The sequence below is a fragment of the Peromyscus maniculatus genome, chromosome 13 (assembly GCF_049852395.1).
Source record: "Peromyscus maniculatus bairdii isolate BWxNUB_F1_BW_parent chromosome 13, HU_Pman_BW_mat_3.1, whole genome shotgun sequence".
Lineage (NCBI taxonomy): Eukaryota > Metazoa > Chordata > Mammalia > Rodentia > Cricetidae > Peromyscus > Peromyscus maniculatus.
The window spans coordinates 31,216,652-31,231,744 of NC_134864.1; the positions used below are offsets into that span (position 1 = coordinate 31,216,652).

The 15,093-nt window shown below is 36.9% G+C and overlaps 1 protein-coding gene across 2 annotated transcripts in view; it reads left to right on the forward strand.

Moving 5' to 3' along the window:
* The window catches only part of Yes1 (YES proto-oncogene 1, Src family tyrosine kinase), a 71,559-nt gene extending 62,293 nt beyond the window's left edge, over positions 1–9,266 (forward strand). For both annotated transcript variants that reach the window (XM_076549911.1, XM_076549912.1), the window contains exon 12: positions 6,725–9,266. In XM_076549911.1, the coding sequence (XP_076406026.1) occupies positions 6,725–6,933 (209 nt within the window). In that variant the 3' untranslated portion in view covers positions 6,934–9,266. The remainder of the gene's footprint in view (positions 1–6,724) is intronic.
* The last annotated feature ends 5,827 nt before the right edge of the window (positions 9,267–15,093 follow it).

Below are 15,093 nucleotides of genomic sequence, written 5' to 3' on the forward strand. Positions count from 1 at the left end.
TCAATAACAACAGCAAGCGATAATGAGTTATCTGAAATAAATTCACTCCTGTGCTACACCTGGGAGGAGCACACCCAGGAGGGCACAAAAACATATTCCAAGGGTAATTCTGTGTTTTTGAAGAAACTGAGGGTTACAAGACTCTTGTCTTGTTTTCTTGGAGTGTTCTCACAAGCACTCAGAATTCTCCTCACATAATTCCATTCCTGGACAGTGTTCTGACATCAATGCTCTAGTAGAAAAGGCAAAATTAAAGAACACCTAAAGCAAAGTATTGCCAAGGAAGAACCAGGTGACCTGACAATAAATTTACTGGTAAAATCAAACCTAATGTCTTGAAGAAAAAGAAATAATTCATAGTGTGTGATTCAGAATGTCAACCTAAAATAGATCTATTGATGCAAAATTTTGTATTCTGTGAAAGAAAACTAAAGCCCCAATCATTTAGTTATCAATGTTCCTAATGCTGTGACCCTTTATTTAATACAGTTTCTCATGTTGTGGTGACCCCCAACCATAAAATTATTTTGTTGATACTTCATAACTGTAATTTTGCTACTGTTATGAATTGTAATATAAATATCTGATATGTAGGAGATTTGATATGTGACCCCTATGAAAGGATCATTCAACCCCTCAAAGGGGTTGCGACCCATAGGTTGAGACCTGATTAGGGGAGAACCATGTCTTAGTTATTGTTCTATTACTGTGGAGATACAGCATGACCAAGGAAACTCTTACAAAAGAAGGCACTTAAGCAGGGCTTGCTTACAGTTTAGAGGATTTGTCCATGGTCATCATGACTGGAAGCAGACAGGTCTGGCATAGGAACAGTAGCTGAGGGCTTTATATCTTATCCTCAGGCATCAGGCAAAGAGAGAGGCATTAGACCTGGCATTGGCTTTTGAAACCTGAAAGCTAATTCCTAGTGACACACCTCCTCCAACAAGGCCACACCTCCTAATCTTTTTCAAACAATTCAATTAACTGGTGACAGTCATTCAGATATTTTAGCCTATGGAGGCCATTCTCATTCAAACTGCCAGAAGTCATGTGTGGTGGTGCATGTTTTAATCCTAGCACTTGAGACACACAAACAGGTGGATCTTTGTGAGTTCCAGGCCAGCAGAGTACACAGTAAGACCGTGTCTCTAAAATATAAATAAATAAATAGATGACTGATTTAAGAATTGAAAATTACTAGGCCCTAAAGAGAACCCCAATTATAAACTTAGTAAAGAACTTCAAATTAGTGCTTTGTGTGTGTGCATGAGTGTGGTATGGTATGGTGTGTGCATGAGTGTGTGTGTGTGTGTGTGTGTGTGTGTGTGTGTGTGTGTGTGTGTGTGTTGTCTAAGGCAGGTCATCCCTTTGTAACCCAAGCTTTCCTTGATCTTCCTATTTAAAATAGCCAGGATGGCCTCAAACTTGAAGTGATCTACCCATCTCAGCCCCTAGACTGCTGGTACTATAGGTGTACATGACCAAAGCTAACAATACTTAAAACAAAAGAAGTGGTTAGCAAAATGATAAGAAAACTGGAGAGTTTCAATAGAATTGGGATCTATAAACGAAATAAACAAAGCTGGACGTGGTGGTGCTCACCTGTAATCCCAGCAATCAAGATACTGAAGCAGAAAGATCACAGCTTCAAGTCTACCTTGCTTAGCAAGAACCTGTCTCTAATAAGTAAATATCATGTAAGAACTGTAAAATACTTTGTAAAATTCACACATTATATGGCTGCGGAAGACAATATTAGTAGATTCATAGGTTCATTATTAGATGAATTCTCGAGGCAGTGTGTAGATTAAATACCTGGGGGTGGGGATGGACAATGTATGAACTAAATAGAACATAGTGAAAAGGTCTCATTTCTCTGTACCTGGAGCCCTAGGAGATGGGAGAGTGGAACAGTAACAAGTATTACTAGAAAAGGAATAGCCAGAAGTTACTTAAAAATAAATAGTTATGGTTAACTCAGTGAACCTGAAGCAGGATAAAGGAAATTTAGTGTACTTCAATCAGGTATAGCATTACCAAAGTATAAAAGTCAAGCCAAATAAATAGCCCTAGGGAGTTGGTATATACTTGCCTGTTCCTCACTGCATATGGAAGCTGGAAATAAGTGAAAGATCTTCATTATGTTTTTATTTATTTATATATATGTATGTGTATGGACACACATGGAAAGATCAGAGGACAACCTGTAGGAGTTAGCTCTCTCTACTACAACCTGTAGGAGTGAGCTCCAACTCAAGTCACCAGACTTAGTAGCAAAGCACCCTTACCCATTAAGCCACCCCTGCCCAGAATTGTCTTTAAAGTGCTTAGGGGGAAATTGTTGACTTACCACATTTATGGTACATCTAAAAATATATTCAATGGGGCTAGAGAGATGGTTCAGTGATTAAGAGCACTCAATACTCTTCAAGAGGACCTGGATTCCATTCCCATCACCCACATGGTGACTCACAACTGCCCATAACTTTAGTTACAGGGGAGCCAGTGTCCTTTTCTGGAGTCTGTGCATGTGGTACACAGGCATAGATACAGACAAAACCACCCACACACTTAGAATAAAAATAAATCTTTAGAAAGTAAGATAAATTCCATGATGGTAACACAAAGGTCACAGGGTATGAAACAGTAGTAGGTAGATAGTTCTGAGTTTCTGTTAATATGTAGAGATTATAGAAGTACTTATTTAAAGTAAAGCATAAGCCCCAGAGAAGCTTATTGCAATTCCAGTAGAGTGTGATTCAGTGGTAGACGACTATGTGGAGTGTAGAGTGCTCACTTAGCGTGCCCTAGGCCATGATCTGATCCCTAGCACAAAAACAATCCACTAAAATGTAATGATGAACAGTGCTTGCTTAATCAAAATATAAAGAGGACCAAGGAATAGATGGGACAAACAGCAAGTAAATGGGATGGTAAACCTGGCAGTAAGTGCACTAAATATTCCAGTTAAAAGACAAAACCAGGTCTTAAATATATGCATCAGTGCCAAACCTCTAGTACACCCCTATCACTCCTCATATTCCTTTTGAAGCAGTGTCTCTCCCTGGAACTAGAAAAAAACATTTTTTTTTCCCTTGGCCAGGCTAGAACTAACAAACCCCAGAAATCCTTCTGTATCTGCCTCACCACCCATCCCTGCCCTTGAAGCTGACATCACAGGTATGCATTGGCCACCTAGTTTATTACATGAATGCTGGAATCCCAACTGTGAATGGTCCTCATGACTTTGTAGTGCTCTTAACCACTGAGCTGTCTTTCCAGCCCCTATAGTACTATTTTTAAGAGATACACTTTAAATACATAAGCTGTATAAAATGATTAAAATTCAGAGGGTGGAAAGAGACATACTATGCAAAATATTAGCCAAAAGAAAACCTGTGCAGCTGTGGACAAGAAATATTACTAGAGACAAAATATCGTTGAATGATAAAAGTGTCAGTTGAATAGGGAAACATAAAAATCCAAACAGGTATAACTAATTACATATCTGTAAATATACATTAATAAACATTTAAATAAGCAGAATATAAACAATTTACAGATTTTATTTTGGCAGGAAAGTGCCAGGGATTGGACCTAGGACCGTGTATGCACTTAGCCAGCACTCTACCACTGAGCTACCACTCCAGCCCCCAGATTCCAGGCTTCTAAAAAGGAAAAGAGAATATATTGTCCATCTTTGATTATTGAAGAGGATTAACATGTAGCACCAACAGTTTCTATTTGCTACTATAATTTTAGCAAAATAGCCTCAACAAATGTAAGCAATAATTAAATACTTCATTGACAGAAAGCAAAGCCATTACAGTCGGTTTTAAGTATTAAGTGTTAGAGGTCTATCTTTTTATTAAAAAGCAGGTATGAAAGAATTGACTTCCTGCCATGCTCCGGAGTTATATCTTACTCAGCGTCTTAGAAATGATTGTAGGAAATGGTTATCTTTCTGAAGACTGAGTGGAGGCCATTTCTGCCATGCCTTGCTTTTCAATATGTTGGCATAAAAACTTTCATGAGTTCTGATTATCAGAAAATTCTGAAGGATCAAATCTTGAATGAAACAGTTGTTAGGAATTAGGACTGAAGTATAGTTCAAAGGTAGAGCATGTGTTTAGTATACATAAGACCCTGGGTTCAGAGATTGGAGAGACAGCTTAGTGGTTAAGAGTGCATTGTTCTGGTAGAGAACTGGAGCTCAGATCCCAGCTCCCACATCTTACAAGTTGCTGCTGCTTGTAACTTCAGCTCCAGGAGTTCCAGTGTCTCCTTCTGTACTCTGCAAGATCTTGTTCTCTTCCTCATTTCTTCTCCCTCTCCCTTCCCTCTCCCTGTTCCCCCACTTCTCTCTCTCTCTCTCTCTCTCTCTCTCTCTCTCTCTCTCTCTCTCTCTCTCTCTCTCTCTCTCTCTCTCTCTCTCTCTCTCTCACACACACACACACACACACACACACAATTAAAAATAGAACAAATCTTTTAAAAAAAAAAAAAAGGCCCTGGGTTCTACCTCCAGCACACACACACACACACACACACACACACACACACACACACACACACACACACACACACACCAAGGGAGAAGTAATTGGTACTTAAAGTTGGTTTTGTGGGTTCAGGCTTATTTAGATTAATTAATATTAGTCTATTAAGAAGTACAAAAGCTCATAGGCATATATGTTCAATAACAAAAGTTCTCCAGTTACAGTAAGCCCTCATCGAATGTTAAATATTGGGTCCTTTCTGCATGTGTGTAACAACTTCTGGCTTTATTTCTGTAGCAGGAAAATATATTGGATTTCACTAAGAGGTGCTATTTTCTTAGATGAAAACATTCTTCAGTTTTTAAGATTTTAAGTATTTTGAGGAATCCCTTATTCCTTAGAAAGTCATAACTAAAAATGGAAATAGTTCTATGATGTTTCATTGTTTGAAAGCAATCATAGTTGCTGGGCAGTGGTGGTGCATGCCTTTAATACTAGCACTTGGAAGGCAGAGGCAGGCAGATCTCTGAGTTTGAGGCCAGTGTGGTCTACAGAGCAAGTTACAGGACAGGCACCAAAGCTATACAGAGAAACCCTGCCTTGGGGGAAAAAAAAGAAAGTAATCATGGTCAGTGAACAATCTGACCGCTGGTGGTCAGTATAAGATGACAGGAAATAAGGGATGGCCTGCCTTGGCTGGCAGGGAGGGTGGTAATGGGGTGTGGGAAAGAGTCCAGGGTTTGCTGGCATGACACGTGTGTTGGTTGCTTTACATGTTGCTGGGACAAAATACCTGACTGACGGAAGGGAGAAAGGGCTTATTTCAGCTCACAGTTGAAGGTACTATGCCATCATAGTAGTCAATCATAACTATAGAAGTGCAAGATACTGATCTCATTGTATCTAGTCAAGAAGCAGAGAGAGATGGAAGCTAGTGTTCAGCTCTGTAGCCGGAAGGTTCCTCAGCTACTTATAAAATAATTATTCAGAGGCTTAATATTTATTATCAATTGAATGGCCTATGGTAGGCTTCTTACTAGCTCGCTCTTATAACTTAACTAATTTCTATTAATCTATAAGTTGCCATGTGGCCGCAGCATTACCGTTCTGCTGGCATCTTGCTGCTCCTTCTGCACGGCAGCTGGCGTCTCTCCTCTCCTCTCCTTTCTTCTCTCCATATATCTGTTTGGATTTCCCACCTGCTGCTAAGCTGTCTTGCTGTAGGCCAATGCAGCTTTATTTATCAACCAGTCAGAGCAACACATGTTCACAGCGTACAGAAAGACATCCCAAAGCACAGCTCTTTCTCCCAACTCATAGACTGATGCTGTCCACAGTTAAATGGGTCTTCTCACCTTAAATAACCTAGCCTAGAAAATCCTTCATAGGTATGCCTAGAGGCTATCTTAATCTAGATAATCCTTCACAGCTATGCCCAGACATTTTCTCCTAGGTAATTCTACCATCACAGTGAGTCAAATTCTAGACAGTGCACTGTAACTCATTAATCATGGGAGGAAACTTACAAAAGAATAAAAGAAATGAACTGTGTAATAAGACAAATTCAAATAGGTGATAATAGATAAGGGCACTCAGGCTAGTGATTAAAAATAATTATGTAGTTAGTATACACAAAAATAAGACTAGAATTCTCTCCTAATTCAGTTGTGATTCCTCATTACTCAAGTTGGAGTTATTAAATGGTAATAGAAAATACCATTCCACTCTAAATTCTCAGTCAAGTTTAGTTGGCATTTGAAGATACTATGTTACAAGTAAAAGTTTAAGTGGAATGAAAAAATTGATCATATTAAAATACAGATTATCAGCCCAGTGTGGTGGTGCATGCCATTAATCCCAGTACTGGAGGCAGAAGCAGGTGAATGTCAGTGAGTTTGAGGCCAGCCTGATCTACACAGTGAGTTCCAGGACAGGCTCCAAAGCTACACAGACAAGCCCTGTCTTGAAAAACCGTGTGTGTGTGTTTGTGTGTGTGTGTGTGTGTGTGTGTGTGTGTGTGTGTGTATACATACATATATATCTATAACCATTTCTCAGCTTTTCTTTAAATAAATTGATGTTTAAATTTCATTCTATTCTCTGTTGAAAATGTCTTTTCACTAGGTAAATTTGGTATGTCTTAGTTAATGGCTAGGGTATTTACTCTGTTTTGCTCTTCATGGCTAGGACCATTATTTTTAACGTTTGAATCTTAACCTTAGGTATGGTAAACCGAGAAGTTCTGGAACAAGTGGAGCGAGGGTACAGGATGCCTTGCCCTCAGGGCTGTCCAGAATCCCTCCATGATTTGATGAATCAATGTTGGAAGAAGGACCCTGATGAGAGACCAACATTTGAATATATTCAGTCCTTCTTGGAAGACTACTTCACTGCTACAGAGCCACAGTACCAACCAGGAGAAAATTTATAATCCAAGTAGCTGTGTGCACAGATCTGCCAAAACACTTGTGTGAGTTCCTCATGCACAGGAATGAGAAGATACTCTTCACTCTGCATGTTTCTTGTGGTAAACTGGAATTCCAGATATGGTTGCACAAAACCACTTTTCCCCCCAAGTGTTCAACTCTAAAGTACCAATGACACATCTTACAACTTACTTCAGGGTCCAAAGAAAGCTAAGCTATTGTGACTGTGGGTGATAGCATGGTAAGAAAGAGCAACAAGACTACTGTTTACTAGTCACTTTCTTTTCTTCCCCAAACTCAGAATTGCTCAAAGAAAACTATTTATTGATATGGACGAAACTTGGGCTGTTACACCACTGTAAAATCTAAAATCAAAGAACTTCATGGGACCAAATAATTCCATTCCAGTTTTTAAAAATCTTGCATTTTTTTTTCCTCAGAAGTTAGGTTTTTGTTTTGTTTTGTTTTTCTATTTAACAGTTGGCATGTAGTCTTAACACAGATCTCCTTTTGTGTGGAACGGGCCAAGTCTTCCAAAAACAAAAAAAATGGATTATAAACAGCATCAAAAACTTGATTAAGTGTTAGATCACAGCCGTGGAATTTGGAAGCATAATACACTGTGTTCACATTTAGTTCATAGAACTGGAAAGTAGAAAAACAGTTTTTTTACTTCAGTCATTTCTTGAATTGTTCAGCTTAGAATAATAAGATAACCAGAAAGTGAGTTAATCTCTTATAAGGTTGTATTGATTTTTTAAAGGCAATGTACAATTGAAATTATACTATCCAGTCCAAGGGAAAAATCTTTTAATATTTGCATAGCATGAAAAATAAAAACCCAGCATTTAAGCAGTCCATTTTTAAGAAATAGATGGTGTACTATGAGGTGTTGCTAGTATGTTTTTATGGTGATGGGCTCCACAATAGAAAACATCACTAGATCAGGGACTTGAATGCACTTTGCTTGTATTGAGTATAGAATAGGAGAGAGGAAAATGTATTTAAATAAATATGAGAGAAGAAAATGGGAAAGTTTTACAGGTATTGGGATAGGATGGAATGTTGAATGTTGGTGTTGTGGAGTGACAACGTGGCTTTTCTGGCACTCAGAGCTCCTCATTAGCTACTTTTAGACTTTAAAAGTTGTAAAGTATGACTGTAAAACTCATTTTCTTAACATATACACTAAATCAGTTCTACATCCTCAAAATAGTGAAGATAAGGCTTAACACTAATTTCAGTGGCCCATTTTTATACAGAACCTTTTTAGAACTCCAATTTTCAAATCTCTGAAATTTCACTTACATTTCAGATATACTTGATGATTATCGTATTTTCCTTTCATAATATAATTAATTTGAGGGAGAATACTTACTCTAAGTAACAGTAATTTAAAGAGGGAAATTTTTGCCCACTCAAAGTGCAGAAGTAGAACATTCATTTTGAGAGCTTTTCTAACTCAGAAATTATGAAATATTAATTTGAATTGAGTAGTGTTAATGGTTTAAGGGTGTAGCAAGGGAAAAACTGCTAAATAAAAGTCTAATATTTATGTTTTTAAATGCTGTATTTTATAGTTACACTTTAAAACGTTATATCAAGTTGTCTTATTTTCAGCATATAATTTTAAACTACCATCATTTTAATCAAGAAATTTAAAGATCTGTGCCATGGTAAAGTATGTTCAAATTTAAACCTTTTTAAATGTGACAAGTGAACTTCATGCAAGTTGGCAAAAGTTCTGGTACTAAAAGTTGTGTTTGTTTTCTTTTTAATTAACCTATTCAGTACTGAATCCTCTGCCAAGAGGGTCTCCTGATAAGAATGTCGTCCTTATTTGTCCTGATGTCTACAGTTTGTGACATGAGTGTTTTAAAGGGCTTCATGTGAACTATGGTATTGTAGTTTTTCTAAGGATTCTTTAAAGAGTAATAAAATTACGTTTATGTACTAATTCTGATCAGAAAAATAAGGCAGGAAAAGTTGGTGGAATTCTTTAGATTTTCAATAAACTGGATGAAGCAGTTCTTATACTAACACTTGTATAGTAAGGACACAACACTAACTTAATGTGTATTCAGTTTAAATTGTTATGTATTTTTGAATTGTCAAGAAAAACAGTTTTGTACATTTGAAGATTTTTTTTTTCCAACAGTTTTCATCCTTATTGTCTTAACTTGGAACTTTAACCCTTACCAAAAAAGGAAAGTTGGCAAAAGAAGCCTTCTAGCACACTTTTTTAAAATAAATAATGGTAACCTAAAACTTAATATTTTTATAAAATGTTGAAATATTGTTTTGTGGATAATTAAAATAAAATTCTTTGTTGAATGCATCTATTTATCTTTTCATTTGCTCTTTATATTTCCTCATTAATTATGTAAGTATTGGCTATTCTGAATTTATTCTTCCATTGGGAAGAAAATGTTGAGTTAGAAATTGTAAATCTCGAACAGAGTTAAAATCAGTTCTTTCTTAAGTTTAGAACACTATTGAACTTATTTCACATGATTAATTTCCTGTGTACAGTAAATGACATTTTCTAAAATTGTATCAGCAAATACAGCCACTGTATCACATAGAGAAACCTGGGTGATTTAAGTGAAGCTATTTACAGACAATAGGAAAGATATAAAGTAGAAAAGTCACTTTACTTTCCTTAAGTGGCACAAACATCTCTATGTGTTCTACAAATCTCTTTTCACAGATTTAATTAAAATTTTAAATGTCTTGTCAAAAGCTTTTGTGATTTTCAGTTCTACAGTTGTGTTAATTACTTTTTACTACTACTTCATGTGAAATTATTGCTCCTTTTCATGATTTCCAAAAAAAAAAAAATCACAAATTACAATCAACACAATACTTTCTTCAATTCATTGTTTATGTAGTATATTAACAATCTCCTAGAATGTTTTTCCAGCTGGGCATGGTGTACATTCTTCTAATCCCAACACTTGGAAGGCAGAGGAAAGCAAATCTCGGATTTCTATGCCAGCCTGATCAACATAGACAGTTCCATTCCTGGTGTGGGATGTCTTTTCTGTACTCTGTGAATATGTATTGCTCCCATTGGTTAATAAATAAAGCTGCTTTGGCCTATGGCAAGGCGGGATAGATCCAAGTGGGAAATTCAAGCAGAGATACTGGAGAAGAAGGGCAGAGTCTGGGAGAAGCCAGCCAGCTTCCCAAGGAGTAAGATGCCAGCAGACCAGTAATGCCATGGCTATGTGGCAATACGTAGCTTAATAGAAATGGGTTAATGTAAATGTAAGAGCTAGCTAGCAATGAGCCTGAGGCATTGTCCAAGCATTTATAAGTAATATTAGACCTCTGAATGGTTATTTGGGAACTAGTGGGAGGGAAAGAAATTTCTGATTACAAATGGTACCCAATGTAGAGCATGTACATCCACATAAAACCCAAGAAAGCTTTAAAAAGATTCTAATGCACAGAAATGGAGCCACAATGGGCTTCCTACTCTTTCATGCCAGCCACAGTGTAGGTGGAAGTTTCTCTGCCACAGGCCTGGTCCCAAATACCCAGCAGCGACTTCTTAGATAATTGACTCTGAGGCTTAATATTACTTACAAATGCTCAGCCAGTAGCTCAGGCTTATTACTAGCTAGCTCTTACACTTAAATGAACCCATAATTCTTATCTATGGTTAGCCACGTGGCTTGGTACCTTTTCTTAGTGCAGCATTCTCATCTTGCTTTCTCTGTGTCTGACTGGCAACTCCTTACTCTGCCCTTTCTTTTTCTAGAATTCTCCTAGTCTGGTCACCCCTCATATACTTCCTCCTTGGCTACTGGCCAATCATTGTTTTATTAAACCAATTCAAATGACAAATCTTTACAAGACCATTTTCCCACAGCACCGTGGTGCCCTTGAAATAGAGCTGGCTGCCAACCACCATGAGCCAAGCCACACAACAGGCTTCCATGGTCTCTCACAGGAGCCACTGCCTGCTGGCTTAAGCTATCAGTACAAACTCCAGCAGCATACCACAGGGCAGGTTAAGGTTTTTGCTCATATAGACAAAGGGTCAGAGATAAACAATAGAAACAGATTCAGACCAAAAAAGGCCTCCAAATGGGTCACAATATGTTTGAAAAATATACATAGACTTGGAAGAGAAAAGGTATAGACAGTCATAAAAAAGAAATACCTAATTTTAAATTAAAATCCTTAAAGGGGAATAAAGGAATATAAAAAAAAGCAACATAAAAATGAAAAATACACAGAGATTCTGGATATTGTCTTTGAATTGTTCGACTGTTGAGGAAGGAACAACAGCTGCTAAGAGATGTTTGATTATAAATGTTGCTGGATTAACCCAACTTAAATATTTAAAAAATGCCTTGACTTCAGAATTTAAGTCAAAAGATGTGTTACTTTGGGAAAGAGGTTCTGCTGTTGTTTCCATTGGAAACAAGAGGCTATGGATTTGTTCCAGGTTTAGATGGACCAGATTTGATCAAGGGATACCTGAACTTTGACAGGTGGTACCTATCAACAAAGGTTATAACTGGTCTTCCCAGGACATGGCCATTATCTCATATTTTCTCAGGGACCCTAAAGATAGCTTGTCCACAGACAGCAGGAGCAGTTTGGAGGAAATGATGTCCACTTTCTCAAGAGGTGGGGGATATGGATGGTCTTTCATTATTTGGTGGGTTATGAATGTTTATTATATTTAGGAGAATATAGTATAAAAGGGCAACTATTAATCTCAAGTATTTTGCATTGGCATGGATTTTGGTATAGTGATACAAATTTAAAGTTAATTTTGTTACACTATGTATATGTTTCTGGTTTAAAGGATTTTTTGTATATTGATACAAATTTAAGGTTATTTTTGGCACAACATTGTATATATGCTTCTACTCTTGTTTAAAGTATTGTACCTATGCAGTTCATTTAAAAATGTAAAATTCTGGTTTTTGAAAGCTATTATTATAAACTATTTAGGATAATCAAAAAACATAGGTTAATAGTCATTTATAACAGCCAAATTTGTAGATTTTTAGACATGTTTCTAGATCATACAGAGATATATTTTAGATAGATAAGTGGTCTTCAAATACTTCAAAGACCTATAGAATATGGCATTTGAAATGTTTTGTTAACTTAGGGTTTTTCATGACAATGAGACATCTGCTCCTGGCAGCACCAATTTACTTCATAAAAGGATGATGGGTATTAAAGAACCTCCATAGGAGTTTGCTTTCATTGTGGCAAGGTTAGCCTTTTAGGCAAGAAACAGCTTTTGCCTTGACTGCTTGACTATGCTCTCTAAACTGGACATGCAGGACCCACAGGAAAGTGAATGCTGAGCTTTGCCAGAACAAGATGGGACAATCCTTCAGGGCTCCTGCTTCACAGGAGAAACTGTCAGACATTCTTCAGGACACAGAGGAAAGCAACTGATGAAATTTGCCAAAATAATAGGGACAGTCCTTCATATTTCCTACTTCACTAAGAAGTCTGCCAGATACTCTAGGCTTATAGGCTGAAGATCAATGCCTCAACATTACAGAGGAACTTTGGGTGACTGTCCAGGCAGCCAGATGTCTCTGTCATTCTAGAATTTTGGAAGTTGCTTGTAGTGCACTTCTTGTTTACTAAGGTAATGTTATATCCTTCTGGGGTCTTTGATGGAGTTGAAGACTAGATAGTTATAGTTTTCCTTAGTTATGATAAAAAATAAATTAGATAGGAAACTTTAGACTCACAAAGATAGGATAGATGATAGAGTATTTAATTTTGCCAAATACAAATAAGTTAAATATTGTAACTGTAATTCTTGCTTAATAACTTTTGTTATATGTAATTTTACTATGTTCAAGTTAAAACCTTTTTTTTGTTTGACAGAAAAGGGGAAATGATGTGGGATGTTTTCCTGTATGTTGTGAATATGTATTACTCCCATTGGTTAATAAATAAAGCTGCTTTGGCCTATGGCAAGGCAACATACAGCCAGGTGGGAAATCCAAGCAGAGATACAGGAAAAGGGTAGAGTCTGGGAGAAGCCAGCCAGCTTCCCAAGGAGCAAGATGCCAGCAGACCAGTAATGTCAACGCTACATGGCAATACATAGACTAATAGAAGTGAGTTAATTTAAATGTAAGAGCTAGCTAATTACAAGCCTGAGGCATCGACCAAGCATTTATAAATAATATTAAGCCTCTGGTTATTTGGGAACTGGCAGGTGGAAGAGAAACTTCCGATTACACAGTCCAGCCAGGGCTACACAGTAAGACCTTGTCTCAAAAAACATATTTTCCCTAGTTTGATGATTTGCTTTTAATGTTACATGTGCTTGATTGACATTTAAGTTTTACATTTGTATTTTGCCAAGTATATTCCTTTTTATGCTTAGAAAGCATTTATCTGCCCCAATATTAAAAATTCATGTCACCTCTTTTATAATTTGTGCTTTTCATTTTTAACGTTTTGATTCATTTAGAAGCTATTGGAATATAAAACATGACTTTATAGTGTGTTATCTCTTTTTTTTTTTTTTTTTTTTTTTTTGGTTTTTCGAGACAGGGTTTCTCTGTGTAGCTTTGCGCCTTTCCTGGAACTCACTTGGTAGCCCAGGCTGGCCTCGAACTCACAGAGATCCGCCTGCCTCTGCCTCCCGAGTGCTGGGATTAAAGGCGTGCGCCACCACCGCCCGGCTTATAGTGTGTTATCTCTTATTTTTCTGTAGGTTTCCAACTGTATGAGTAAGTTTCTGTTCTACTAGCCACTCCCAAATACCCACAGAAGCTTATATTAATTATAAATGCTCAGCCGGTAACTCAGGCTTATTACTAACTATCTCTCACACTTAAATTAACCCATTATTCTTATTTATGTTTAGCCACATGGCTTGGTCCCTTTTTTCAGTATGGCATTCTCATCTTGCTTCCTCTGCTTCTACCTGGCAATTCCTAACTCCACACTTCCTCTTCCCAGTATTCTTAGTTTGGTCACCCTACCTATACTTCCTGCCTGGCTACTAGCCTATCAGCATTTTATTAAACCATTTGAATAGCAAATCTTTACAGTACACAAGAGGATTATTCCACAGCATTTCCCCCTTTTTTTTATTATTAAAAAGGAAGATTTTTACTTTAACATAGTAAGATTACATACAACAAAACAGTTATCAAATGAGAATTATAGTTATAATATCTAGTCTATTTGTGTTTGACAAAATTCGAGAAAACAATTATCTATCTTATCTTGGTGAGTCTAAAGTTTTATATCTAATTTATCTTTTATCATAACCAAGGAAAACTATAATTATAATTATCTAGTACTCAACTTCATCAAAGACTCCCAAAGGATGTAATGTTACATAATGACAGTCACCCAAATCTTTCTATAACGTTGGGATATCCATCTTTGGCCTACAGTCTTAGCATATCTGACAGATCTTTTTCAGAAACAGAAAAGTTTGAAAGACTGTTTATCTTGTCTTGGCAAAGCTTGGCAGTCACTTTTCTTTGTGTCCTATTTGTCAAGATTGTACAGCGTACTTACTGTCAGCAGTGGAGGCAAGGGCAGTTTCTTGCCCAATAGGCCAGTTTTGCCAAAAGGAAAACAAACTCTATATGGAGTGGCTTCAGTGCCCATCATCCTCTCATGAGTAGATTCGTGTTGCTAGGAGCAAATGTATCTCATGTTCAAAAGAATTTTAAGTTCTTAAAAAATTTTAAATGCTATATTCTGTAGGTCTTTGAAGTGTTTGATGACTATCTAATTGAAATATGTTTTTGTATACCTAGAAAACCTAAATGACTGTAAGTTTGACTATTATAGATAATTATTAAATTGTACTTTTAATTATACATTACATTTTTTTTTGTTTTGTTTTTTGTTTTTCGAGACAGGGTTTCTCTGTGTAGCTTTGCGCCTTTTCCTGGAACTCACTTGGTAGTCCAGGCTGGCCTCGAACTCACAGAGATCCGCCTGGCTCTGCCTCCTGAGTGCTGGGATTAAAGGCGTGTGCCACCACCGCCCGGCTTACATTACATTTTTAATTGAGCTGTATAAACATAATACCTTAAACAAGATTAGAAATATACATATAGTATAACAGAAATAACTTTAAATTTATATCAATAAACTAAAATCCATACCAATGTAAAATATGTTATATTAACAGTTGT